Genomic DNA, 27500 nt, shown 5'->3' with positions numbered 1-27500 from the left:
TTATAAGGACTGAATGCTAAGTTAAAACTACCAAGCTTGATACAACTTCAATTAGCACTGACGGGTCAAGTGAGAGGTGTCAAAGACCAACAATGGCAGTCTACTCCAACCAAATGGAGAGGTGTCAAAGACCAACAATGGCAGTCTACTCCAACCAAATGGAGAGGTGTCAAAGCCCAACAATGGCAGTCTACTCCAACCAAATGGAGAGGTGTCAAAGCCCAACAATGGCAGTCTACTCCAACCAAATGGAGAGGTGTCAAAGCCCAACAATGGCAGTCTACTCCAACCAAATGGAGAGGTGTCAAAGCCCAACAATGGCAGTCTACTCCAACCAAATGGAGAGGTGTCAAAGCCCAACAATGGCAGTCTACTCCAACCAAATGGAGAGGTGTCAAAGCCCAACAATGGCAGTCTACTCCAACCAAATGGAGAGGTGTCAAAGCCCAACAATGGCAGTCTACTCCAACCAAATGGAGAGGTGTCAAAGCCCAACAATGGCAGTCGACTCCAACCAAATGGAGAGGTGTCAAAGCCCAACAATGGCAGTCTACTCCAACCAAATGAAGAGGTGTCAAAGCCCAACAATGGCAGTCTACTCCAACCAAATGGAGAGGTGTCAAAGCCCAACAATGGCAGTCTACTCCAACCAAATGGAGAGGTGTCAAAGCCCAACAATGGCAGTCTACTCCAACCAAATGGAGAGGTGTCAAAGCCCAACAATGGCAGTCTACTCCAACCAAATGAAGAGGTGTCAAAGCCCAACAATGGCAGTCTACTCCAACCAAATGGAGAGGTGTCAAAGCCCAACAATGGCAGTCTACTCCAACCAAATGGAGAGGTGTCAAATCCCAACAATGGCAGTCTACTCCAACCAAATGGAGAGGTGTCAAAGCCCAACAATGGCAGTCTACTCCAACCAAATGAAGAGGTGTCAAAGCCCAACAATGGCAGTCTACTCCAACCAAATGGAGAGGTGTCAAAGCCCAACAATGGCAGTCTACTCCAACCAAATGAAGAGGTGTCAAAGCCCAACAATGGCAGTCTACTCCAACCAAATGGAGAGGTGTCAAAGCCCAACAATGGCAGTCTACTCCAACCAAATGGAGAGGCATTAGAAGCTGCCTCCCGCTGTTCAGAGGTCATTCAAATACAGTACTCTGTGTATGTAAAGAATGATAAGACATGAAAAGAGCACAAAATTAAGCTCCTTAAGGAAAATCAAAATACACTTTTTGCTGACTATTATAAAAATGGGAACATCAGCAACCTCATCTTCTACGCAGACCATCCCCTGGTATGGTACAGTGCTATATTAGCACACTACCCCTCTGTTAAGAGGGGGGGGCTGTACCGAGGGGTGGAAACTCAGGATACTTGACAGCGAGGACTCTAATATAAATCTCTAGAAGTCTGGAACAGTATTGGTCAAAGAGTTTCAGCTGGACTTTCACCTAATCAAAGAATTAGCTCAGCAGGAGAAGCTCTCCCTTGAGAAAGATACCCCCACCCCGAGCGTGTCAGAACAGACCTCTTCATTATATAACCACACAGAGCAACCCCAAGTGGAAAGTCAACCTCCCAGCACAGAGTACTACTCCCTCATTGAAATTAAGGATACATTCACCCAGCTGGAGGTAAGGCAGGTGGAGCTGGAACAGCAGGTGAACACACTCCAGTCAGCACAGACCCAGACAGAACAGTCCACACCAGACCCTTACCATGTCAACATCACAGCGGGACAGACAAATGAAGAACCCCAAGCCCAGGGGATCTCACCTCCTTTGAGCACCTCCCTGTCAGCCACCCTGATAGCCCTCCTGACTCCCCCTGTCAGCCACCATGATAGCCCTCCTGACACCCCCCTGTCAGCCACCCTGATAGCCCTCCTGACACCCCCTGTCAGCCACCATGATAGCCCTCCTGACACCCCCCTGTCAGCCACCCTGATAGCCCTCCTGACACCTCCCTGTCAGCCACCCTGATAGCCCTCCTGACACCTCCCTGTCAGCCACCCTGATAGCCCTCCTGACACCCCCTGTCAGCCACCCTGATAGCCCTCCTGACACCTCCCTGTCAGCCACCCTGATAGCCCTCCTGACACCTCCCTGAGGACAGACACAAGACACAGATTGTACTCCATATGGTCTCAAATGGGAAGTATATACAAGAAAAACTTTTTCCCAAACACAGTGTGTCTAAACTCTGTTGTCCAAACACCCAGGCACCCTAGACCTTCTGTCTGAGGACCAACTAGGGTCACCCAGCCATATAATAATACACACAGACACAAACGACCTGAGAGCACAGCAGGAAAGGGTGGCCAAAGCACTCAAAGGAGTGATTGAAAATACTTCTTCTACTTTCCCCAACGCACAAGTAGTTATATCCACCCTGCCACCACGAAAAGACTTCCACCCTGCTTCCATACAGCGGGTAGACACAAGTATTTCCTGTAACTGTGCCTCAAAACCAAATGTTTTCCTTGTCCACCACTCCACCCTGAACTTGAACAGCCTCTATGACCAGGTCCACCTATACAAGGCAGCAGTGCCCACCTTTGCCCGGACCCAAAAGGACATTGCTCTCAAATGCAGCCCCAACACTTCACAGGAGCAACAGATCAATAGACACCCCGCCCAGATAGCCGCCCAGATAGCAAATTATGGTGGAAAATAAGTATTTGGTCAATAACAAAAGTTTATCTCAATACTTTGTTATATACCCTTTGTTGGCAATGACAGAGGTCAAACATTTTCTGTAAGTCTTCACAAGGTTTTCACACACTGTTGCTGGTATTTTGGCCCATTCCTCCATGCAGATCTCCTCTAGAGCAGTGATTTTTTGGGGCTGTTGCTGGGCAACACGAACTTTCAACTCCCTCTATGGGGCTGAGATCTGGACACTGGCTAGGCCACTACAGGACCTTGAAATGCTTCTTACGAAGCCACTCCTTTGTTGCCCGGGCGGTGTGTTTGGGATCATTGTCATGCTGAAAGACCCAGCCACGTTTCATCTTCAATGCCCTTGCTGATGGAAGGAGGTTTTCACTCAAAATCTTACGATACATGGCCCCATTCATTATTTCCTTTACACGGATCCGTCGTCCTGGTCCCTTTGCAGAAAAACAGCCCCAAAGCATGATGTTTCCACCCCCATGCTTCACAGTAGGTATGGTGTTCTTTGAATGCAACTCAGCTTTTACCAAAAAGTTATATTTTGGTTTCATCTGACCATATGACATTCTCCCAATCTTCTTCTGGATCATCCAAATGCTCTGTAGCAAACTTCAGACGGGCCTGGACATTTACTGGCTTAAGCAGGGGGACACGTCTGGCACTGCAGGATTTGAGTCCCTGGCGGCGTACTTTGTTACTTTGGTCCCAGCTCTCTGCAGGTCATTCACTAGGTCCCCCCGTGCGGTTCTGGGATTTTTGCTCACCGTTATTGTGATCATTTTGATCCCACGGTGTGAGATCTTGCGTGGAGCCCTAGATCGAGGGAGATTATCAGTGGTCTTGTATGTCTTCCATTTCCTAATAATTGCTCCCACAGTTGATTTCTTCAAACCAAGCTGCTTACCTATTGCAGATTCAGTCTTCCCAGCCTGGTGCAGGTCTACAATTTTGTTTCTGGTGTCCTTTGACAGCTCTTTGGTCTTGGCCGTAGCGGAGTTTGGAGTGTGACTGTTTGAGGTTGTGGACAGGTGTCTTTTATACTGATAACAAATTCAAACAGGTGCCATTAATACAGGTAACGAGTGGAGGACAGAGGAGCCTCTTAAAGAAGAAGTTACAGGTCTGTGAGAGCCAGAAATCTTGCTTGTTTGTAGGTGACCAAATACTTATTTTCCACCATAATTTGCAAATAAATTCATAAAAAATCCTACAATGTGATTTTCTGGATTCTTTTTCTAATTTTGTCTGTCATAGTTGAAGTGAACCTTTTTTGCCCCACTGTATATATCATAGAAGGGTGTAATAGTTTTTAGGAAAGCTGTTTTTAGTCAAGACTTTCGTGTTTTTAATGTAAAATGTTTTTGTTATATTGTATGTGTGTTTATAGTTGTGTTTAATGTTGTTAGTGTATGTAAGTTGTTTTGTCTGAAACGTTGTTCCCCCTGCTGCTATTGGACCAGGTCTCTCTTGGAAAAGAGATTTTATCTCAATGAGAAAAACCTGTATAAATAAAGGTCAAACAAGCAAAAAAGAGGATCTGGCTAAAAATACATGAATCAGTTCTAGAACCCATTGCCTGTTATGGTTGTGAGGTCTGGGGTCCGCTCACCATCCAAGAATTCACAATTAGGCCGATACCCGCTAATCATCAAAATCCAGAAAAGAGCTGTTCAATTCTACAACCACCTAAAAGGAAGCGATTCCCAAACCTTCCATAACAAAGCCATCACCTACAGAGAGATGAACCTGGAGAAGAGTCCCCTAAGCAAGCTGGTCCTGGGGCTCTGTTCACAAACACAAACAGACCCCACAGAGCCCCAGGACAGCAGCACAATTAGACCCAACCAAATCATGATAATTACTTGACACATTGGAAAGAATTAACAAAAAAACTGAGCAAACTAGAATGCTATTTGGCCCTAAACAAAGAGTACACAGTGGCAGAATACCTGACCACTGTGACTGACCCAAACTTAAGGAAAGCTTTGACTATGTAGACTCAGTGAGCATAGCCTTGTTATTGAGAAAGGCTGCCGTAGGCAGACATGGCTCTCAAGAGAAGATAGGTTATGTGCACACTGCTCACAAAATATGTGTGGGTGTGTGTGAGTGAGTGAATGAGTGAGTGAGTGAGAGAGAGACACAGAGAGAGAGAGAGATTGCTCCGTCAGGTGTAGTGGAAGTGAAACAGAAGGTGTGACATCACAGTGAGAAGACTCCAGCCAAGGTGTTGAAGACTTCTTAATAAGCACAGGTGCTGCCAGCACTCTAATAACACCTGATGCTACTACAAGGGAGAAATAACCATGTCTATATCCTAAATGACAACCTATTCCCTATGTAGTGCACTACTCCCAGATCATAGAGATCTTAAATTACTAGAAGGGTTTATTATAATTATCAGATTATACTAATGCCATGCACCTTTAAGGGGACATGAACTATCCCTTCATCCTAAATGACACCTTATTCCCTATGTAGTGCACTACTCTAATAACACCTTTTGCTACTGTAACGGTACATGTCACCCAATCCTATGTAGCATTAAGACCTATCTGAGAACAGGTGCTACCAGCTAACCAATCAATTAACACTAATAACTATATTGATGACACCCTTTTCCCTATGTAGGGCACTACTTTTGACCTGGAAGCAAATAAGGGCCTTTTTTACAGGCTTGGTAGGTTGTATAAAGAGTGAGATGTGATAAGGTCTGGTAGGTTGTATACAAAGTGAGATGTGATAAGGTCTGGTAGGTTGCATACAAAGTGTGTTGTGATAAGGTCTGGTAGGTTGTATAAAAAGTGAGATGTGATAAGGTCTGGTAGGTTGTATAAAGTGAGATATGATAAGGTCTGGTAGGTTGTATACAAAGTGAGATGTGATAAGGTCTGGTAGGTTGTATAAAGTGAGATATGATAAGGTCTGGTAGGTTGTATACAAAGTGAGATGTGATAAGGTCTGGTAGGTTGTATACAAAGTGAGATGTGATAAGGTCTGGTAGGTTGTATACAAAGTGAGATGTGATAAGGTCTGGTAGGTTGTATACAAAGTGAGATGTGATAAGGTCTGGTAGGTTGTATACAAAGTGAGATGTGATAAGGTCTGGTAGGTTGTATACAAAGTGAGATGTGATAAGGTCTGGTAGGTTGTATACAAAGTGAGATGTGATAAGGTCTGGTAGGTTGTATACAAAGTGAGATATGATAAGGTCTGGTAGGTTGTATACAAAGTGAGATATGATAAGGTCTGGTAGGTTGTATACAAAGTGAGATATGATAAGGACTGGTAGGTTGTATAAAGTGAGATGTGATAAGGTCTGGTAGGTTGTATAAAAAGTGAGATGTGATAAGGACTGGTAGGTTGTATAAAGTGAGATGTGATAAGGTCTGGTAGGTTGTATACAAAGTGAGATATGATAAGGTCTGGTAGGTTGTATAAAGTGAGATGTGATAAGGTCTGGTAGGTTGTATACAAAGTGAGATATGATAAGGTCTGGTAGGTTGTATAAAGTGAGATGTGATAAGGTCTGGTAGGTTGTATAAAGTGAGATATGATAAGGTCTGGTAGGTTGTATAAAAAGTGAGATATGATAAGGTCTGGTAGGTTGTATAAAGTGAGATATGATAAGGTCTGGTAGGTTGTATACAAAGTGAGATATGATAAGGTCTGGTAGGTTGTATAAAGTGAGATATGATAAGGTCTGGTAGGTTGTATAAAAATTGAGATATGATAAGGTCTGGTAGGTTGTATACAAAGTGAGATATGATAAGGTCTGGTAGGTTGTATAAAAAGTGAGATATGATAAGGTCTGGTAGGTTGTATAAAAAGTGAGATGTGGTAAGGCGATAAGGGTTTAACAGGATGAAGACAAATGTTTAAAACACAACAGTAGTTCTAAATCTATTGTGTGACACACCTCACCACACACACTTCAGTTGTACTTCAAACAGTGAGAACAAGGGGATGTGGCTTTGATATGATTGAATAAGGAGTTTATTCAGGCCACTGCAGATTTATGGTCTTCACATCAGATGCTTTATGAAGCCAATAATAACAGAACCGGATGCAGCCAGAAATCGCCGTCCACGTTTGATTCAGAGTAGCAGGTCAATAATACTTTTCCATAGTGAACCTTTTATCCTGTTTTCAAAGCTCAGCTTTCACCAGTCCAGTATGAAATGGAACATCTCTCTTTAATGCAAAGCCATGGATCGATGAGTGATTTGTTGAACGTTGCAGCGAGCGGATGCTTCAAGGTCGTGTTGTGCGTTTCAGTACTCTCTCACCCCACCTCTCCCGCTCCTACTCACTTTACTGTGTGACAGCGTTATTTGAAAAGGCCTCCCATTTACTCAAACGTGGAGAGCAATTTCTGGCTGCATCCGGTTCGGTTATTATTGGCTTCATAAAGCATCTGATGTGAAGACAATATCTGCAGTGGCCTGAATAAACTCCTTATTCAATCATATCAAAGCCACATCCCCTTGTCACTGTTTCAAATACAACTGAAGTGTGTTTGTGTGGACAGTGTATGTGTGTGTGTTTGTGTGGACAGTGTGTGTATGTGTGTTTGGACAGTGTGTGTGTTTGAGTGGACAGTGTGTGTGTGTGTTTGAGTGGACAGTGTGTGTGTGTGTTTGAGTGGACAGTGTGTGTGTGTGTGTGTGTGTTTGAGTGGACAGTGTGTGTGTGTTTGTGTGGACAGTGTGTGTTTGTGTGGACAGTGTGTGTGTTTGAGTGATTGACTATCTGTATGCAGTGTACCTCGACACCTGCAAAACTCACGACTGAAGTCAGTGGTTTCTCTGTCCTCGTTTCACCTATAAAAGGAAAAGTAGGCCTCGTCCCTCAACCTTACAGCTCCCTCAGTGCTCTCTCTAAACCAAGGCCTCAGCCTAGACCTCTAGCCATATTCATAAAGCTTAGAGCAAGAGTGCTGATCTACGATCTGTTTGCCTTTTAGAGCACAATCATTAAGATTACATGGAAAGGTGGAGACCTGATCCTAGATCAGCACTAGCATCTGAAATGTGAACTGGCCCCTTATAGAAGTGCTGGCAGCCAGATGGTACACCCAGTATTGACAAAATATGACCACAACATGGTTGATACTCTGAAACCTCTTTATTTAAAGGATTTACAACAAACTGGCACCACTGTGTTAAGTTAAAGGGCTTTCTTTTTCTTTCGGCGCAACTTTCATTTTTGTACATAAGATGCAGACACACAAATGTGTCACTCGGTCCATTAAAAAAGAAAATGTATACACTAATATTAGCTAAAAAAAATAAAATGGTTGTTGAATGTATTGAGATCAACATCCATCATAAAAGCAGAGAATAAGAAATGAAATGAGGTTACCTTTAGACCGGATCTAAGGTCAGTCGTTTCCTCTAATACTAAAGGATAACATCTGTGATTGGTGTCGTAGCTGAATCAGAATTAGTTAGGTAACATTGATAAATATGTTTGATTTACTTTCAGAATATGCTTATGTGAGATAGTCACTTGGGGCCCAGAGAGGGGAGGGGTCAGGATTGTCTTCATATTTGAATGTGTCTGTAACTATTCCTAAACCATGTGAAGGGCTCCACCATGTCTGTACTCCAATCACTCCCTCCTTTTCCCATTGGGGGGGAGGAGTATGGCAGTGTCTGGAACCATTGTATTACCCCTCTGATGTTGCCCTTCTCTTGACCTAGTATATGACCTAGAGGCACACTCTCCTCCGTGAGCTTGTCCAGGAGGGGGTGTATTTGAGATGGGAGTATCTATAATTGACAATAGATATATGCCATTGGATGAGGTAATGTTTTGGTACTAGGAAGTACCAAGAAAGAGAAGTAGAACCTTGTCTAAGAGACCAAACTGAATGATAATTTATAGCTAATGCTATCTGGCTATGGGATACTCCTTAAGTAAAAGGCCCTTTGTGAAGTTCTTATGATCTGTGGTTTATCATGTCAACTAGGAGGTGGATCTTTGCTATAAAAGATCTCAGTTGCCATTATGTTGACACTCTCAGAGAATTCATTTATAGACACTGAATTGATCTGAGAGTCACAGGGCTATGGTGAAGCTCATATTATTAAAAGATGACATTTAAGTATAACTCTGGCTGGTGTGTGGTTTGTAACTCTCATCATTTAGAAATACAGGAAATTACCACGACATTGGATAAACTGATCCTAGATTTGTACTAAAGTGTAACTTCTGCCTGGTAACAACCAATCCAAGCCTTCCACCACTGAAACCTGTCCCAATCCAAACCCAAAATAAAAATGCTCACACCACCTGATAAAACCATATCAAAGCTTAGAAAAAATGTATTTGAATCATATCAAGTATGGAAATGGATTAACCTAAAATCTTCAATCCCAAAAACCCTAGTTCCGCCAACACATTTTATAGAAGGTGTGCCTGACTAGAAACTGAATAAAAACAACAAATCTTAAAACTACTATTCCGCCTGCGTTTTTGGGCTCAAACAATGTCCTTGAGAGGGTATGGAGGATAACATGGACAACTTCTAAATCCTCCTGAAATACTTTTAAGCCGTATTAGCCTTCTTGGATTTTCCAAACCCTTTCATCTATGAAAGCCAAATAAATAATCCAACACACAACACGCTGCAAGGGTAGCGGAGCAACGATTCCCAAATCTATTGAAATTAATTATAGAACAGATATGCGGTCTGTGTTTTTCAGTACGCGTCAACATTTCTGACTGCAAAAGATGGACAGAACGTTGGACGAACTTTGCACCCATTTGAACAATGTAGCTCACTTAAATTTCTCCAAGAACAAAATCCACTATTTAAAAACACAGCGTTCATAGTTTCCACTCCATGCTTTTTTTGGGCAGACATCTAAAAAGGCACACATCTAAATGATAACCTGGTATACAAAACCTTTCCAAGGCCCAAATGAGTTGTTTTTCCTATTAAAACACAGCCAGGGCAAAAATAGAACAAAACATGACCTAGAGTGAGTCCTGATCCAAATGTTTCAGACCCACAGTTTTATGTATAGTCAGATGGCAGTGTATGAGCCTAGTGAATATTGTCCTTGGGGTTGGTTAGGTAGGACTATCCTGTGTCTGAACTACACCTATCCTGTTCGATTAGATTGAGTGGAGACATTGGAGTACACTATTCCTCTCCTGTCTAAATAATGACAAATGGAATAACAAATCTAAACCTTATGACTCCTATGCCATGTCCGGTCTGTTAGATTTCATCTAAACCTTGACTCCTATGCCATGTCCGGTCTGTTAGATTTCATCTAAACCTTATGACTCCTATGCCATGTCCGGTCTGTTAGATTTCATCTAAACCTTGTGAACGACACCATTTATTTCCTGTTAGATTGAATCTGGAGTCAGTCATTATTAGACTGGATGATGACCCCTTAAGACAACAGATCTCAGTGCCTGAACACCATTTGTTTCCTGTCTACATAATGAATCTGTAATAAAAACCTTGTACGTTTTTATTACTACACCATGTCTGTTAGCTTGAGTCAACTGCTTCTTTCTGCTATTTTCCAGGAGCCAGTTCAGTCGTTAGTTGCCATAGAAGCCATAGTGACATTTAATGATGTTCTAGAACTACTCTGTAATGGTGATCTAACTAGGATGGACATGTTAAGCTGTGTCATTTAGGATTAATGCATGTTTCACTTCTCGTCCTCCTTTTCTTTGCTACATTCATTCCTTCTCCCCTAATTGGAACAAGAATGATTACATAACAAGATGTAGAGGAGGAGATATAGAAGAGTGGATGTAGACGAGAGTAGCGAGAGAGGAAGGAGAGGAGATGGTTGTGGGGGGGCGGGGGGGTTAGGCAGTGGTGCCCACTCCTGCTGCAGCTGGTGTGTGTTGTTGTGATGTTGGTGATGCTGTGCTGTTCAGGGCTTTTCCTCGGTGTCTCTGACCCCCTCTCCTCCTGCCTCCACCTCCTGACTTGGGCTGGAGGAGAACAGTCACAACAGAACAAGTGTTACTAAATGTTAAGCCAAGCACACAATTTATGACCACCTCTAACTTTAAGATACTTTTTCTACTTTAAAAAATGAGAAATTCTCATTGAAAATTAAAATGTAGCTTGTTTTTTTAAATTACACATTAGTTCAGGCCTAAACGTCATTTTAATGTTTTCATTCAAGTAAATAACCTTTTCAGTACTTTTAGAAGTCAAAGTTCATGCTACACAGGAAAACACTCTTTAGTGTTGGGATAAATGGAAGTCATGGCAGTACTTCTTTAAGACAAACAGCACTGGCGTTTCCTTCCCTCGTTCCGTTTACCTGGTTCTCTTTGTTGCCGTCTTTACATAGCGTCTCCTCCTCCCCCACTGTCTGACGCAGACAGACAACCAGACAGACGAGGGAGAGAGAGAAGGAGAGACGGATGGGGAAAGTGTGAAGGAGGGGACGGGGAGACAAGTTTAATGGACGGAGGTCAGGAAAGATGAAAGGAACGAGTGATGGGGCCGACGATAATGGAGGAGAGGAGTGAACGAAAGTGGGATGAGGAGGAAAAAAGATGTACCGGTAAGTGGAATGAAAATTGAGAGCGGCAGAGAGGGATATTGGCAGACGAGTGTGAGGGTCAAGGAAAGGGAGGACATTTTGAAAAGAGGGATTGTGAAAGACCGGGTGATGAACAATCATAAAAGCGCGGGATAAAGAAAGAGTGAAACGAGATGGAGGGGCATCGGAAGAGAGATTAGCCAGCATATTGGGAAAGAGAAGAAAGCTGCTGGTACGACACACATGCCAACCTGTCCAACTTTTAGAGTACCATACGCACACAGCATATTTTAGAGTACCATACGCACGCCCCCCCCCCCCCAACGGCTGTTTGTGAGTCTGATCGCAAGTATAGAATTGTACCACATCAAGTCTATAAAAAAAGTTTGGAATACTCTTGACAGCATTCCATTTACACACATGGTAAAAGTCACTAACAATATCTAATTAGAAAGAACACAAAAGGGCCATTATTCTTGGAGGAGTTTAGGTACAAAATGTACAAATGTCTCATCCACAATAAAAAAATTAAAACTGATATGAAAAAATATATATAATAATGTTTGAAGCAGAGCATGAAATAAACATGTTCTCCATAATAAAAACAGAAAAGCTATGATAGGAAACAGCGAGTGAGAACAAATCTGTTCAGGAAGTAATTTCCTAGACAGATTTGCCTGGTAGCTAGCAGATTTAGCCTTACGCAACAGGGCATTAGGGTAGACTTCTCTGTGGCAAACAGTTCCTCTGGCAATCATTGAAACCTTCTTGGTAACAAGGGCACTCAGCATGTCTGTGGGGGCTGTGCTTTGGCAAAGTGGGTGGGGTTATATCTTTCCTGTCTGGCCTTGTCCGGGGGTATCATCGGATGGGGCCACAGTGTCTCCTGACCCCTCCTGTCTCAGCCTCCAGTATTTATGCTGCAGTAGTTTGTGTCGGGGGGCTAGGGTCAGTTTGTTATATCTGGAGTACTTCCGTCTTATCCAGTGTCCTGTGTGAATTCAAGTATGCTCTCTCTAATTCCCTCGTTCTTTCTCTCTCTTGGAGGACCTGAGCCCTAGGACCATGCCTCAGGACTACCTGGCATGATGACTCCTTGCTGTCCCCAGTCCACCTAGCCGTGCTGCTGCTCCAGTTTCAACTGTTCTGCCTGCGGCTATGGAATCCTGACCTGTTCACCGGACGTGCTACCTGTCCCAGACCTGCTGTTTTCAACTCTCTAGAGAGAGCAGGAGTGGTAGAGAGACTTAATGATCGGCTATGAAAAGCCAACTGACATTTACTCCTGAGGTGCTGACTTGCTGCACCCTCGACAACTACTGTGATTATTATTATTATTATTATTATTATTATTATTATTATTATTATTATTATTATTTGACCATGCTGGTCATTTATGAACATTTGAACATCTTGGCCATGTTCTGTTATAATCTCCACCCGGCACAGCCAGAAGAGGACTGGCCACCCCTCATAGCCTGGTTCCTCTCTAGGTTTCTTCCTAGGTTTTGGCCTTTCTAGGGAGTTTTTCCTAGCCACCGTGCTTCTACACCTGCATTGCTTGCTGTTTGGGGTTTTAGGCTGGGTTTCTGTACAGCACTTTGAGATATCAGCTGATGTACTGAGAGCTTTTTGTGACGTGGATCATGATTAGTTACACCGTACCCAAACCGGACACGAGCAAAACAATTGTGTCCCCCCACACCAAACGCAGGTTGAAATATAAAAACAAACGGCGAACCAATTCTAAGAATTTGGGGAGAGGTCGAAAAACAAAAATTTATTTAAATTTAGCTCTCTTTTGCTAATTTGTCCTGAGATAAACATTGAGTTGTTATTTTACCTGAAATGCACAAGGTCCTCTACTCCGACAATTAATCCACACATAAAACGGTCAACCGAAGTGTTTCTAGTCATCTCTTCTCCTTCCAGGCTTATTCAACTTTGAACTTATATGGTGATTGGCATCTAAACTTTCATAGTATTACTACACCGACCGGCAACATAGTCTTTCAATCACCCACGTGGGTATAACCAATGAGGAGTGCAATGTCCATTTGGAAGACCCATTTGCGACCAAGCTTGAACTTGATGTCTTGAGATGTTGCTTCCAAGTATCCACATAATTGTCCTACCTCGTGATGCCATCTATTTTCTGAAGTGCACCAGGCCATCTTTTAGCAAAGCACCCTCACAACATGATGCTGCCACTTCCGTGCTTCACGGTTTGGATGGTGTTCTTCGGCTTGCGAGCATCATAACAATGGTCATTATGGCCAAACAGTTCTATTTCATCAGACCAGAGGACATTTCTCCAAAAAGTATGATCTTTGTCCCCACCTGCAGTTGCAAACCGTAGTCTGGCTTTTTTTTTTATGGCGGTTTTGGAGCAGTGGCTTCTTCCTTGCTGAGCAGCCTGTCAGGTTATGTCGATATAGGAATAATTTTACTGTGGATATAGATACTTTTGTACCCGTTTCCTCCAGCATCTTCACAAGGTCCTTGTTGTTCTGGGATTGATTTGCACTTTTCGCACCAAAGTACGTTTATCTCTAGGAGACAGAACACTTCTCCATCCTGAGCGGTATCACAGCTGCGTGGTCCCATGGTGTTTATACTTGCGTACAATTGTTTGTACAGATGAACATGGTACCTTCAGTTTGGAAATTGCTCCCAAGGATGAACCAGACTTGTGGAGGTCTACAATAAAAAACATTGAGGTCTTGGCAGATTTCTTTTGATTTTGCAATGATGTCAAGCAAAGTTTGAAGGTAGGTTTTGAAATACATCCACTGGTACACCTCCAAAGTATGTCAATTAGCCTATCAGAAGCTTTTAAAGCCATGACATCATTTTCTGGAATTTTCCAAGCTGTTTAAAGGCACAGTCAACTTAGTGTATGTAAACTTCTGACCCACTGGAATTGTGATAGTGAATTATAAGTGAAACAGTTGGACGAATTGTGTCATGCAAAGTAGATGTCCTAACCGATTTGCCAAAACTATAGTTTGTTAACAAGAAATTTGTGGAGTGGTTGAAAAACAAGTTAATGACTCCAACCTAAGTGTATGTAAACTTCTGACTTCAACTGTACATCCAATCTTGATGTATTCATCTCCATGTCCGTTGACACAAACTCCGTACATGTCTGTGTGGTGCAGCTCCAGAATCAGGATGTTAGAGTCACTCAGTGGATGGATTTTAAAATTCAGGCCCCCATTGATTTCTGTGTACTATTAACTCAGATCTCTTACATGGACAGAGAATGCTGCATGTTGGCAGGTCTGCACACACACCATTCAGTCACTCAACACACAATGCAGAGTTTAACTTTCCTCCTACTCTTCTGGCAAGTCATTATTTGACCTCTTACTTCAGGATGTAACCCCCTCCCTTAGTTAGAAATAGTTTGTGTAGAACAGATGATTGTCTGTCATGTAGAATTGGGACTCGTGTCAGCTCTACTCATTACATCTATGTCCAAGACCCTCCCTCCTCCAGGTGTTGTTTCTAAGCCTTGGCCTCCCAGTAGCTGAGCAGTAGCTGTCCTGTGTCGTGGCTGTACACAAGTGTTCTGTCTAAGCTCCTCCTTCATGTCTAATGCTGCATTCATAACCAAGTGGGAAGGAGTTCATTGCCAGTTGTGAAGTCGTAAATACCAGTTGGATGCATTCACGTGCTTTGAACTTGTTGAGAAAAGCTGATTGGCTAATGGCCAACAAGCTGCATCCACCATAATCTTGCTTGTAAAGTCAGTAAAAAACCATATTAATAGATAAAAATAGTTTATAAATAATGTTTTGTTGTTGCATTTAACTGCCAAAAATGCTGTTAGAGGTCATTTCCTTAGTAGGTGACATCAGAGGTCAGGATGTAGGAGAAGTCAGAGCTCAGGGATGATAGATGAGTTTCCCCACTAGTAATTACCAGTAGGAGGGGTGTTCAAGTGGATTTTTCCCAGTCCTATGTGGTAAATACCACCTTCCCACTTGGTTATGAACGCAGGGTAGTCCCTTCCTTCACCAGTTGTTCAGTCTAAGCCCCTCCCTACCCCAGTAGCTCACCGGTAGCTGTCCTGCACTGGGGCTGTCAGGCCGCGGTGCGGATCCTGCCTCCTCATTAGCTGACGTGGTGCCCTTCTTAGTGGACTGCATCTTGGCCTGCTGGGCCTTGGTGACTGACTGGAGCAGCTGGAGAGACACACGTACAGGTGGAGTTAGTTAGGAGGTAGTCTGGGGCGCTTTAGAATAAAGGGATAAGCCCTTCATAACACTTGACCACACACACGACAAAGCTGGTGAAGAGACAGTGAGTTATTGTAACATTGTGAAATGTTTCTAAGGGGGTTTAATGCTCCATGACCTTTTATAAACTTATGACCATTCATAACCCCTTACAACTAGTTATAACCCCCATACCTTGGTGATGGTGCCCACAGCCTTGGTGCGTCCCTCTCTGAACACCAGTCTCTGGTCTGTGTGGAGGTACTCTGGGGTCTTGATGAATCTGAAGTGGACTGAGGCCTTGTCCCCGGTACGTAGACAGTCTCTGTTCATGGTCAGAATGGTGGCTGTCTGTCTGATGCTGCCACAGTGCACTGAGGGAGAGAAAGTCAGAAAAATAACAATTGACATACCAGTGGCATAGCAACTGTGGACGTGTCTAATTTGTGTGTGAAAATAGGAGAGACCTAATATGAATATAGCTGAAACTTTAATGCTAAATTGAGCATCGCCACAGTATACAAGCAACCATGAACACACCCACACGTTTGAAAGCCGCTCACCCATAGCCTGGTATCGTGGGGATATGGTGGTGGGGTGGTGCAGGACCAGTATCTCAGCCATGAACTCCCAGGTAGCCTGAGGTGTTAGTCTGGGAGAGATCATCACCATCCCCTTCCTGATGGAGGAACGCTTGATCTGGAGGAGAAGAAAGAGGGAGAGGGGTGAAAAAGGAGCCGGGGGGGAGAGGGGAAGAGGAGAGAAACATTGGGACAGACTGTCAGAAATGTGCTGATTGAGGATGTTTTTTCCCCAATGGGAGTCATCCATTGACTCCCACTTGAAAAACAAAAAAGGTCCATCTTTTTACATCTGCAACTTATTCGAAAGTTGCTGACTTGAGCTGATCTTCTGACACAAAAACAGACAATTTATGAATGCATGTACGACTTCATCTGTGTTATTGTGTCTCTGTGTTATTGTGTCTCTGTGTTGTAGCCTTACAATCAGATGCGTAAAAACACACCTTTTTGAGCGCGAAGGAGGCGGTCTGTCCCCCCCGGACCTCTTTGACAGGCATCCTCTTGCGGTGGATAGATTTGACAGCGATGGAGAGGAAACTGCCCAGGGGGTCTGGGCCGAGCAGCAGCGTGTCATTCAGTCGTATCAATCCACGTAACGTAGTGCCGGATACTACTGTGCCCACACCCTGAGGACAGATAGGAGACGTCAATACAACACAACTTGTTAAATGATTAGTGTGCGTGTGGTACTGATGGTTGTGTGTGTACTAACCGGTACTGAGTAGGTGTCATCGATCTGGAACTCGGCAGGCTCATCTTCTCTATAGGAGGTTTTCGAAGACAGTAGGTTGAGGAACATCTTCAGAAGATCCATGTTGTCTCCTGTTACATTGGAGACCTGGAAGATTGGACACATCCTAGGGGGAGAGACACAGAGAGAGAGAGAGAGAGAGAGAGGGAGAAGAGTGGAGGATTAAGGCAACATACGTTACCCATAAATCAATTCAAATGCTATTGGTCACATACAAAAAAAAAATGAGCAGATATTATTGGGGCGACAGCGTAGCCTAGTGGTTAGAGCGTTGGACTAGTAACCGGAAGGTTGCAAGTTCAAATCCCTGACTTGACAAGGTACAACTCTGTCATTGAACGCCGTCATTGAAAATAAGAATTTGTTCTTAACTGACTTGCCTGGTTAAATAAAGGTAAAAAAAAAAAAAAAAAGGTCAAGCGAAATGCTTGTGTTCCTAGCGCCAACAGTGCAGTAGTATCTAACAATTCACAACATTACACACAAATCTCAAAATATATAAATATTAGGATGAGCAATGTCAGAGTGGCATTGACGAGAATACAGTATATTAACATATGAAATGGGTACAACATTATGTAAACATTAACATGACTAGTGATTCCATGTCTATGTGTATAGGGCAGCAGCCTATAAGGTGCAGGGTTGAGTAACCGGGTGGTGGCCAGCTAGTGACAGTGACTAAGTTATTTTTGGCCTTCCTGTGACATGGGTGCTGTAGGTATCCTGAGAGCAGGCAGTGGTTCCCCGGTGACGCGTTGGGCAGACCCCACCACCCTATGGAGAGCTCTGTGGTTGTAGGCAGTGGTTCCCCGGTGACGCGTTGGGCAGACCGCACCACGCTATGGAGAGCTCTGTGGTTGTAGGCAGTGGTTCCCCGGTGACGCGTTGGGCAGACCACACCACCCTATGGAGAGCTCTGTGGTTGTAGGCAGTGGTTCCCCGGTGACGCGTTGGGCAGACCGCACCACCCTATGGAGAGCTCTGTGGTTGCAGGCAGTGCAGCTGTGAGGTTCTTAGGGGACAAGCCACATTTCTTCAGCTTCCTATGTTTGAAGAGGTGCTGTTACGCTGCCTTCAACACACTATGTGTGGGTGGACCATTTCAGATTGTCAGTGATGAGTACGCTAAGGAACCGAGGACAGAGAGCAGGGAGAGCTTTTCACCTTCTCCAATGCGTTCCTGTTGATGTGGATGGGAGGTGTGCTCCCGGTCTCCTGAAGACCACGATCAGCTCCTTTGTTTTGTTGAGGTGATTTCTCTAGCACCACTCCGCCAGGGCCCTCACCTCCTCCTCATGAAACATACACCTCCGCCTTCCTTCTTCCAGGAGAGTTCCTTATTCCCGTCTGCGCAATGTACCGAGAACCCAGCTGGCTATATGGACAGGGACAGTATATCTGGAGAGCCATGATTCCATGAAACAGAGTATGTTACTGTCCCTGAGCTCATCTACTTTATTGTCCAGGAACTGAACATTAGCGAGTAATATACTCTGAATCGGTGGATGGTGTGCACGCCTCCCGTGTTGGAATATAGAATTCCACTCCAAACACCTCTTCTGCCCGGTGGTGTTTTGGAGCAGCCTCTGGGATACATTCAGTTGCCTTGGGGGTTGCAAACAAAGGATGCAATTCAGAAAAGTCTAATTTCTGTTTGGGTCGCTGGTGAGTTATCGCCGCTCTGATAACACAACAAACGTTCTGGGCCAATAACGTAAGAAATAACACACACCCCAACAAAAATACTGCAAATTTGCTTAGGAGCTAGAAGCAGAGCTGCAGTGCCTGTCGGCGCCATCTTACACACAAACTGTTCAGATGAAATGAGGAAAAGGACCAAAACCACAAGGAAACTGTTAATTCACTGCTATTTACCTCTCTGAGCTGAAGTTGGATGCAGTGACGATAACGTCATCTTTGTTTTGAACCAGTACGGGGATCTTTCTACATCCTGGGGACTTCAGTAACCTCTGTAACAGATGCAGTGTCTCTGGGAAATACATACACAATTATTAACACACATTGTGTTCATTTGTTAACCAAATAGACTAATGGGGACGAACTGGTGTTTAAAAAAAGTTACATTTCACTACGATTATCATGTTTTAATGATTTGAACAGGGCCATGTTCCACAGTCCATCTCTCACCTGCTAGGATGTTGGCTGGACACATGTCTATCTTGGTGACCACTACAAAGACTGGTACATTCAGGGCTAGAGCCAAACCTAGATGCTCCTTGGTCATCCCTACAATACCTGCATTACTGCCCACCTAGAGAGAGAGAGGAAAGGAAGGAGAGAGATGTAGAAGAGTGAGCGAGAGAAAGAGGATGAACAAAGTCACTGACACAGTAAATGTCTGTGGTGATAAGCAACTGACCACCCCCGTCTCTCACCATGAGCATACAGAAGTCTGGTAGGTGTCCGGTCATTCCAAACACAGTGGTTTTCAGGTACTTCTCGTGGCCGGCCAGATCTATGAAGGTGATGACCTTAGAGGACCTCTCACAGATCTTAGTCCAGTCCAGACTGCCCCCGTGATTATCTGGCTTATTCACCACCTAGGAGCAGAGACCGAGAGAGGTTGGTTTAAATCAGAGTGCTGGACAACACGCTAGGGTCAAAATGGACCAGGCTCTAAGTCAGCTTTGTTTACATTTTGAATACTGCTGGTCCTGTCACTCTCCATCACCTGCCTATGTCATCCCTATCTAACTTAATGTCCTTAGAGACTCCTAAGTCAACCCCAAGTCATTATCTTACATGTCCCTCCTGGTCAAAGCCCAGGATGTCGTTCCCCACACTGCTGGTCCTGCCGCTCTCCATCTCGTGTTTGTGTCGGAAGAGTTTCTGCCTGGCGAACCCCCTGCCGTTGTCCAGCTCCCCGTGGGTCAACACCCCCAGCAGGGTGCTCTTACCGGCATCCACATTACCCACCACCGCCACCCTGTATGGGAAGGGGAGAGAGAAGTTAAAGGACAGAGAGCTGTTATGTGCAACACCAAATGTTGCAGAACACTGATCCTGAAAGCAAACCAACTTCTTCTCCCTCTGAGACCTAATAATAAATTGACGAATGTCTGTCTTCCCCCCCCCCCCTCACCTCACTTCCAGGAAGTCCTCCTCTCCGACCCGTCGGCGGATGAGGTAGTCTCGTACTTTCCCCCCTGCGTCGCTACGTTCTCTCAGCAGGATCATGTCTGCCTCTATCTGCTCACACAGGGATTGAACGGTGGCCACTGACGCCTCCATGTCCCCCTCGTCCAGGCCATAGTCACCTCCGTCTGATGAAGAAACAGGGGGGGGGGGGGGGGGGGGGGGGGCGAAGCAGGAGAGAAGGGTGGATGTAAGGAGAAGTCACACTAACCACACTGCCCATTACTCTGAGAGCACCCATGCTGTGTCTTTACCCAGACATAAGGCCTTAATTACAGGGTACTTGACTGTATTCCCAGTCTACATCAGGTAATGTAACTATAGTAGTTCCATTAAAGTTCGGGCAAATTAAAGGAACAATGGAGCAGAAGCTGAGAAGTTGGAGGCTTGACGTTTTGCCAACTGACCATTAAAGGGTTAAATCAGGATAAACAAGTTAGCTAGTGTTTCTCAGACTTAACTGGCTAAGGATGTTACATACACCGATATGCATCGGTTCCCAATTCAAGTGTTTAAGATACATGTACATCGCTCAGCGGACTCCAGACCGATCCAAATGTAGCATGAATCGGTAAAGAAAAACCATTAAAACATGTTGTTGTTGCTTATAATACATTCTACCATCCGAAAATACCTCTTATATTGTGACAACTGATGCACCCGCTCTGTGTTGAACTGCATGTAGGTTCAACTAACCCCAGGCAATACGAGTAGCCTAGTCAACCTGCGATCTGGGACCAGCCTGACTGGTCCCAGATCTGTTTGTGTTTAAACAACTGACAAAAAGCACAACTGATCTGGGACATCAGGTCTGTGTTCTGTAAGGGGGTCACCATTGATCTGTGTTTATTGGAGATGTTTACACATGGGCACCATGTGTTCTGTTGTGTGGTTTAGGTATATGGCCCGAAAATAAAAAGGTAGGAAAGTAGGTTATCCCTTCTCACCTGAGCCCACTCCCACCACATAAATGGTCTCCCCACATCCTTCATCCATCCTCTCTCGGAGTTGCCGTAGTAACGAGTCATACTGTTCTCCTGTGGGGCTGACCAGAGTCAGCTAGGAAAGAGAGAAAATATATGTTTAGGTTCATTCACATGTGTTATGGTTGTTTGATAATTGACAGAAACTTAGATAAGTGTTTACAATAACATTTTATTGTAATCTGGACTCTGTGATACATCTAAATTTACCATGTAAATAAAAAAACATAACATTACAGTTTATGTCCAGTAGAGGACAGGGCAGAATAACACTAACAAAACAAAGTAAGAACAGCCAGACAGACGGCATGCAAATATTGAAGCAAGTAGCTAGAAGCTAGGCCTGGGTCGTTTGTTGACGTTACAATGACGTAGCCTAGTTTCTGGCAAGCCTGACCAAGTTGTAAATGTGCACATGCATGATGATTCATGCAATTATGAACATACTGGATGTTTAATCCACACTTTATTATTTGAAATCAATTATATTTGCAAGATAAATATAGGTTTCAGGCCTGATTGGTGTCAGTGTTGCCCCCCAGCTAACACGCCTGACTCCAATAATCAACTAATAATAGTCTTCAGTTTAGAATACAATTAGTTTAAATCAGCTGTGCTTGCTAGGGATGGAGGAGAAAAGTGTGACACCAAATCAGGCCCCCGAGGACTGGAGTTGCCCAGGCCTAAATCTGGTCAAATCATCTTTGGTTGTTTCGCCAACTGTTGTATCTACACAGAGTGGCACCTATATACGTGTCATTCATTCACCATTGCATGTTTTGGTGGGTACTGGTCACTCGAAAAGATACATGTCCGGTCATACTTCAACCAAATTAAATGTCATTATAAAATTGTCATTTTCATAAAAATAAAAAAATAGCAACATATTTTTGTTAAAGCTGATGTAAAATTGAAATCCACGCATGCATATGCCATGTAGCTAGCTTTAGCTGAGTCGAGAGCAGGGCCTACCTTGCTAGTAAAGTCTAAATGATCCTCGGATTCGCCGTTAACATTCTCTCCGTCTTCGAAGTACTCTGCCCCTGAAAGGTCATCCCCACAGTCCGGTGCGAATATAGAAACTGGTACTACTGATTCCTCTTTCGGTAATGTCCCCGGGCTTAGCCCTGGCTCTATTGCTGCCAACGACGCCATCTCCCCAAACCTTCAGGAAAAGTAATTCAATTGTAAACTGCTAGCATAACATAGCTAAGCTAACATTAGCTCACATATCAAGCTTGCTACTGACACCAACATATTATGATGCAATGCATGCAACAATTGTGTACAGCAACTGCAAAACGGTTTAAATTAGGCGAAAACGTTCCTTACGTAGCAATTCATGTTGTATTAGTACTGTTAAGTAAACATATACATTTAACATACCAGAAGTAGCAGTGTACATAGAAGGTTTGCTTTAGGTAGCCTATATGAGTGTGGCCCGCCCCTATGTTAAATACAGAAACAGGATTGGCTACCCTCCGTTCTTGAACGTTGACAGGTGTTCAACACAGAATGGAATTATTTCATTGAAACAGAAAATCAATACATTTTTCTCTTAGAGTTTTGACTCTCTTTCAATGTGTCATATGCACACGTAATATAGTGTGTGCACGATTATAGAAACGCCTTACAGCAAATATTTGAATAAAGTATTAAAATACTGTATGGTAAGTAATGTGTGTAGTAACTATATTTACCACTAGATCGCAGTTTCAATGGTCAAAATACAGTGGATGGACACCTACATTGACTGTACTCGAAAGGATCAAATGAATCACGAAAATGTCCAGTTTTGTTGTGTAAGACTCAGAAACACCCTACTACAGTCTGAAAGAGAGAAGAATGAAACGAGAAAGAATGAAAAATCAAATAGATAGAGCCCCCCACCCTGTTGAGAAATATGTCCCAAATGGCACCATATTCCCTACATAGTGCACTACTTTTGACCAGAGCGCTATGGGCCCTGATAAAAAACAAATGTGTACACTATATAGGGAATATGGTGCCATTTGGTACATTCTCTGGCAACTCACTCCAAATATATGCGACTATCTTCCAGTGGAGGCTGCTAAAGGGGAGGATGGCCCATGTTAATGGCTGGAATGGTTTCCATGTGGTTGATACCATTCCATTGACTCCATTCCATCCATTACTATGAGCAGTCCTCCCCTCAGCAGCCTTCACTGCTTCCTTCTATTGCTTGGTTGGAAATGTAGGCTAGTGATATTATTGGCCCTGATTGGTCACCACTTTTACAACTCCTTCTCTTATTGGCTAGTACAAAATTCTAAACCCTGCCCTTTCTACAATACCAGACTGTAAAATGAAAACTTTCTCACTTTTCAGGCTTTTTCTGCTGAGATTTCATTGAGAAGTCCGCCAAGATGGTATGTATGACTGTAATTCATTCAGAACTATTCTTTTATCAACTTTCTCTGCTTTCAAACTATCTACACACTACAGCATATCAGATACATTGTTTAAACACCTCCCTTTCCAAGGCAAATCAATACAAGGTAGAGGGACAGGGAGTTGTCTGGTAAAGTTTGTGTGCAGCTCCTGAAATTGATGTTTTGCTTTGATACTGTGTTATCATGATTATTATTATCACAGTACAAATAACCTTGGGACAACTGGAATTTAATATGAGTCTGTGATTAAATGACTTTCATTGCCGATATTATTTATTCTACTACAGGGGCAGTCCATAAAATCCATATGTGGTTCTTTGTGGTCTTTTGCAATAGTGTTCCTTATCTTGATGTACTTTGAATTACTGTGAGTGGTGAGTCTGGAGATTAGTTGGATTCAGGGTTGTAAAAAGTAAGAGGATGACACCTGTATATTCTACAGCCTTTAGATCAGCGCTCTCCAACCCTGTTCCTGGAGAGCTACCCTCCTGTAGGTTTTCACTCCAACCCTGTTCCTGGAGAGCTAACCTCCTGTAGGTTTTCACTCCAACCCTGTTCCTGGAGAGCTACCCTCCTGTAGGTTTTCACTCCAACCCTGTTCCTGGAGAGCTACCCTCCTGTAGGTTTTCACTCCAACCCTGTTCCTGGAGAGCTACCCTCCTGTAGGTTTTCACTCCAACCCTGTTCCTGGAGAGCTACCCTCCTGTAGGTTTCACTCCAACCCTGTTCCTGGAGAGCTACCCTCCTGTAGGTTCTCTCCAACCCTGTTCCTGGAGAGCTACCCTCCTGTAGGTTTTCACTCCAACCCTGTTCCTGAAGAGCTACCCTCCTGTAGGTTTTCACTCCAACCCTGTTCCTGGAGAGCTACCCTCCTGTAGGTTTTCACTCCAACCCTGTTCCTGGAGAGCTACCCTCCTGTAGGTTTTCACTCCAACCCTGTTCCTGGAGAGCTAACCTCCTGTAGGTTTTCACTCCAACCCTGTTCCTGGAGAGCTACCCTCCTGTAGGTTTTCACTCCAACCCTGTTCCTGGAGATCTACCCTCCTGTAGGTTTTCACTCCAACCCTGTTCCTGGAGAGCTACCCTCCTGTAGGTTTTCACTCCAACCCTGTTCCTGGAGAGCTACCCTCCTGTAGGTTTTCACTCCAACCCTGTTCCTGGAGAGCTACCCTCCTGTAGGTTCTCTCCAACCCTGTTCCTGGAGAGCTACCCTCCTGTAGGTTTTCACTCCAACCCTGTTCCTGAAGAGCTACCCTCCTGTAGGTTTTCACTCCAACCCTGTTCCTGGAGAGCTACCCTCCTGTAGGTTTTCATTCCAACCCTGTTCCTGGAGAGCTACCCTCTGTAGGTTTTCACTCCAACCCTGTTCCTGGAGAGCTAACCTCCTGTAGGTTTTCACTCCAACCCTGTTCCTGGAGAGCTAACCTCCTGTAGGTTTTCACTCCAACCCTGTTCCCGGAGAGCCACCCTCCTGTAGGTTTTCACTCTGTGTCACAATATAAATGTGTCTAACTTTGTTGCTTTGAACCACAAGAAATGTACAACGTCAATGGATTCTAGCCCCAACGAATTACGGAGTTTTTGAGAATTGACTGGAGACTCCACCTGTTTGATGATTAACATCATTATTGATCTGAGATACAGAGACAGGTGATGCAGTGTTCCAAGGTGCGGCCCAGGTATAGGGTCTAACTACCATATCTTCTACGTGACTATTACCATGTGATACCAGGGACATTGACCCACTGATACAGAGGACACAATGACTACCATTTATTAGATCCAACCAATGATTGTTTGAAGGGAGGTATTATGTGAATCTCAATAGCATCATTGACGATGCAGTGTCACACACACACACACACACACACACACACACACACACACACACACACACACACACACACACACACACACACACACACACACACACACACACACACACACACACACACACACACACACACACACACACACAACACCACGGATTGTAGTACAGACAGAGGGTGTGGGAGGGTCTTAGCTCGTCTTTGAATCACCAGTTTCATCCTCTATATTTTTAGTCTCAGTGTTGTAAACCATTTATGACTTACTGTCTCCTTGTGACCACTTCCTGACCATCTCAACGGTCAAACAGCATTCAAACAACGTTTAGGTCCTGTTTTCCTGCTTTTATGACCCTGTGTTCTGTATTTTATGGCTGATCCCAGATATGATTGTGCAAACATGGCGTGACAATGACCGTAGGAGTCGTCTAGTACAAACAGATCTGGGACCCGGATATGGTTTTATTACCCATGGGTGTTTCACTCACTACCCCAATAAGGTTGATCATTAACACTGAACAAGATAACCTGACCGTAGGTTCTGTTACCGTGGTTCCATGTGCACCACAGACATGCTGATACGAATCTGGAAAACACAGGTGGCTGGTGGCATCTTAATTGGGGATGACGGGCTCATAGTAATGACTGGAACTGAATGAATGGAGTGGTATGGAACTCATCATGGTTTTCCACGTGTTTGATACTTTTCCATTCACTCCATTCCAGCCGTAATTATGAGATGTCCTCCCCTCAGCAGCCTCCTGAGCTGTAACGTTTATGAAGTAGTACATGCCAGTTATGGATAACAACGTTTTCAAAAACACAAAGGTCATACAACGTTCATACTGATGTCATTGACACTTAAGGATGATCAACTAAAGGTTCATTGCTCCATTGTCATGTCAACTCCATCGTCATGTCAACTCCATCGTCATATCAACTCCATCGTCATATCAACTGGGCCGAGATGAACATTATCCCTGTTATGGGAACCAAACTCTGCAGACCAATGAGATTTATTTTCCCCACTTCTCATTTACTCTTAGTCTCTGCTATTTGTACTGTTCATTTGACAGGTAATTGTTTTCTATGAGCTCAGTGCAGTAAGACGCTTATTACTGTGTATTTATCCCATTTGTTAACCCCTTAGTTGTCTAATTTCTCCTTCCTAGACGTTCCGTGTGGAAAACATGTCCTTCAAGCAGGGTCAGGAGATGACGTTCACAGGGAAGACCAAGTCTGGAGCCTCTAAGTAAGATCCTGACACTTCACCTTTCAACCCAAACCCAACACAGTGTTTCCCCTAGCATTAGTCCTAGAGGCACTCCTAGTGCCTCACTCACTTCTCATCCCAAGATTTAGCAGAACCCTCACACTCTTGGTTTCAATTCAATGTTTTTCGCAGCCCACCAAGTGTATATGGGAAACACTGCAAACATTGCACATACAAGTCACTACTGGTTTTCAACTACTGTTTTCAACTACTGGTTTCAACTAATTGGTTTCAACTACTGGTTTCAACTATTGGTTTCAACTACTGGTTTCAACTATTGGTTTCAACTCCTGGTCAACTATGGTTTCAATTACTGGTTTCAACTATTGGTTTCAACTATTGGTTCAACTACTGGTTTCAACTATTGGTTTCAACTACTGGTTTTCCAACTATTGGTTTCAACTACTGGTTTCAACTATTGGTTTCAATTACTGGTTTCAACTGCTGGTTTCAACTATTGGTTTCAACTACTGGTTTCAAATATTGGTTTCAACTATTGGTTTCAACTATTGGTTTCAACTACTGGTTTTGGTCTGTTTGTAGCCCTGGATGTCACATTGGGGCCTTTGCAACCACAATATACATACCAAAAGGTTGTCATGGTTATTGACTGGTTCAATTCAATTTGGCTATGCTCATGGATAACTTCTTGTGTTACTTTTTTTGGACTGAATTATCATATCTCAATTTCCTTGTTTCATTTTATTTTTCATTTTTAATTTTAATCTCCCCCCATCTCTCTCTTTCTCTCACTCTCTCTTAATCTCACCCCTCCTCCCATCTCTACCCCCCATAGTTTCACCATAACATCGGCCACGACAGTGACAACTACGCCCTCAACTTCAACCCTCGTTTCAACACGGACAATCGTTGTTGTAACTCTCTGTCTGGAGGAAGTTGGGGAGACGAACTCAAGGAAGGTCACTTCCCCTTTCAGGATGGAGAGCAGTTCAAGGTGTGTGTGTGTGCTCGCGTGGTGTGTGTGTGTGTGTGTGTGTGCTCGCATGTGTGTGTGATAAGGTAATAATCACCAGTCTAAACATTGGTCATAGGTCAGTCTGGTCACACAGTCTGT

At 43.9% G+C, this 27500-nt stretch overlaps 2 protein-coding genes across 5 annotated transcripts; one reads left to right on the top strand and one right to left on the bottom strand.

The window, feature by feature from the left end:
- Nucleotides 1-7786: 7786 nt before the first annotated feature.
- LOC109884366 (GTP-binding protein 1-like) lies at nt 7787-22390 on the bottom strand. 4 transcript variants are annotated; one of them, XR_004207865.1, is made up of 16 exons: nt 22299-22390; nt 21885-22077; nt 20877-20988; nt 19877-20057; nt 19537-19720; nt 19170-19334; nt 18922-19045; nt 18649-18763; nt 16732-16876; nt 16463-16645; nt 15999-16134; nt 15631-15809; nt 15277-15402; nt 10988-11038; nt 10017-10649; nt 7787-9970 (listed from the first exon to the last, which is right to left on the bottom strand). XR_004207865.1 is itself a non-coding variant. In XM_031817123.1 (15 exons), exons 2-15 carry the CDS (start codon nt 22065-22067, stop codon nt 10521-10523), a joined length of 2013 nt encoding a protein of 670 aa, XP_031672983.1. In that variant the 5' UTR covers nt 22068-22077; nt 22299-22390; the 3' UTR covers nt 7787-10520. The 4 variants fall into 4 exon arrangements, 3 of the variants coding, with proteins under 3 accessions (XP_031672983.1, XP_031672985.1, XP_031672984.1); XM_031817123.1 differs by having other exon boundaries at nt 7787-10649; XM_031817125.1 differs by having other exon boundaries at nt 7787-10649; nt 10988-11034.
- Nucleotides 22391-23176: 786 nt separating this feature from the next.
- On the top strand, nt 23177-27380 carry LOC116363550 (beta-galactoside-binding lectin-like; the record flags this gene model as incomplete). The annotated part of the gene is made up of 4 exons (XM_031817126.1): nt 23177-23302; nt 26325-26404; nt 26558-26567; nt 27222-27380. Coding segments are annotated over exons 1-4 (252 nt in total), but the record flags the coding sequence as incomplete, so codon positions are not given.
- Nucleotides 27381-27500: the final 120 nt, after the last annotated feature.

Source organism: Oncorhynchus kisutch, unplaced genomic scaffold, assembly GCF_002021735.2.
Source record: "Oncorhynchus kisutch isolate 150728-3 unplaced genomic scaffold, Okis_V2 scaffold937, whole genome shotgun sequence".
Classification (NCBI taxonomy): domain Eukaryota; kingdom Metazoa; phylum Chordata; class Actinopteri; order Salmoniformes; family Salmonidae; genus Oncorhynchus; species Oncorhynchus kisutch.
The sequence above is the reverse complement of the archived record's forward strand: the minus strand, read 5'-3'. Positions and strand labels throughout refer to the sequence as shown.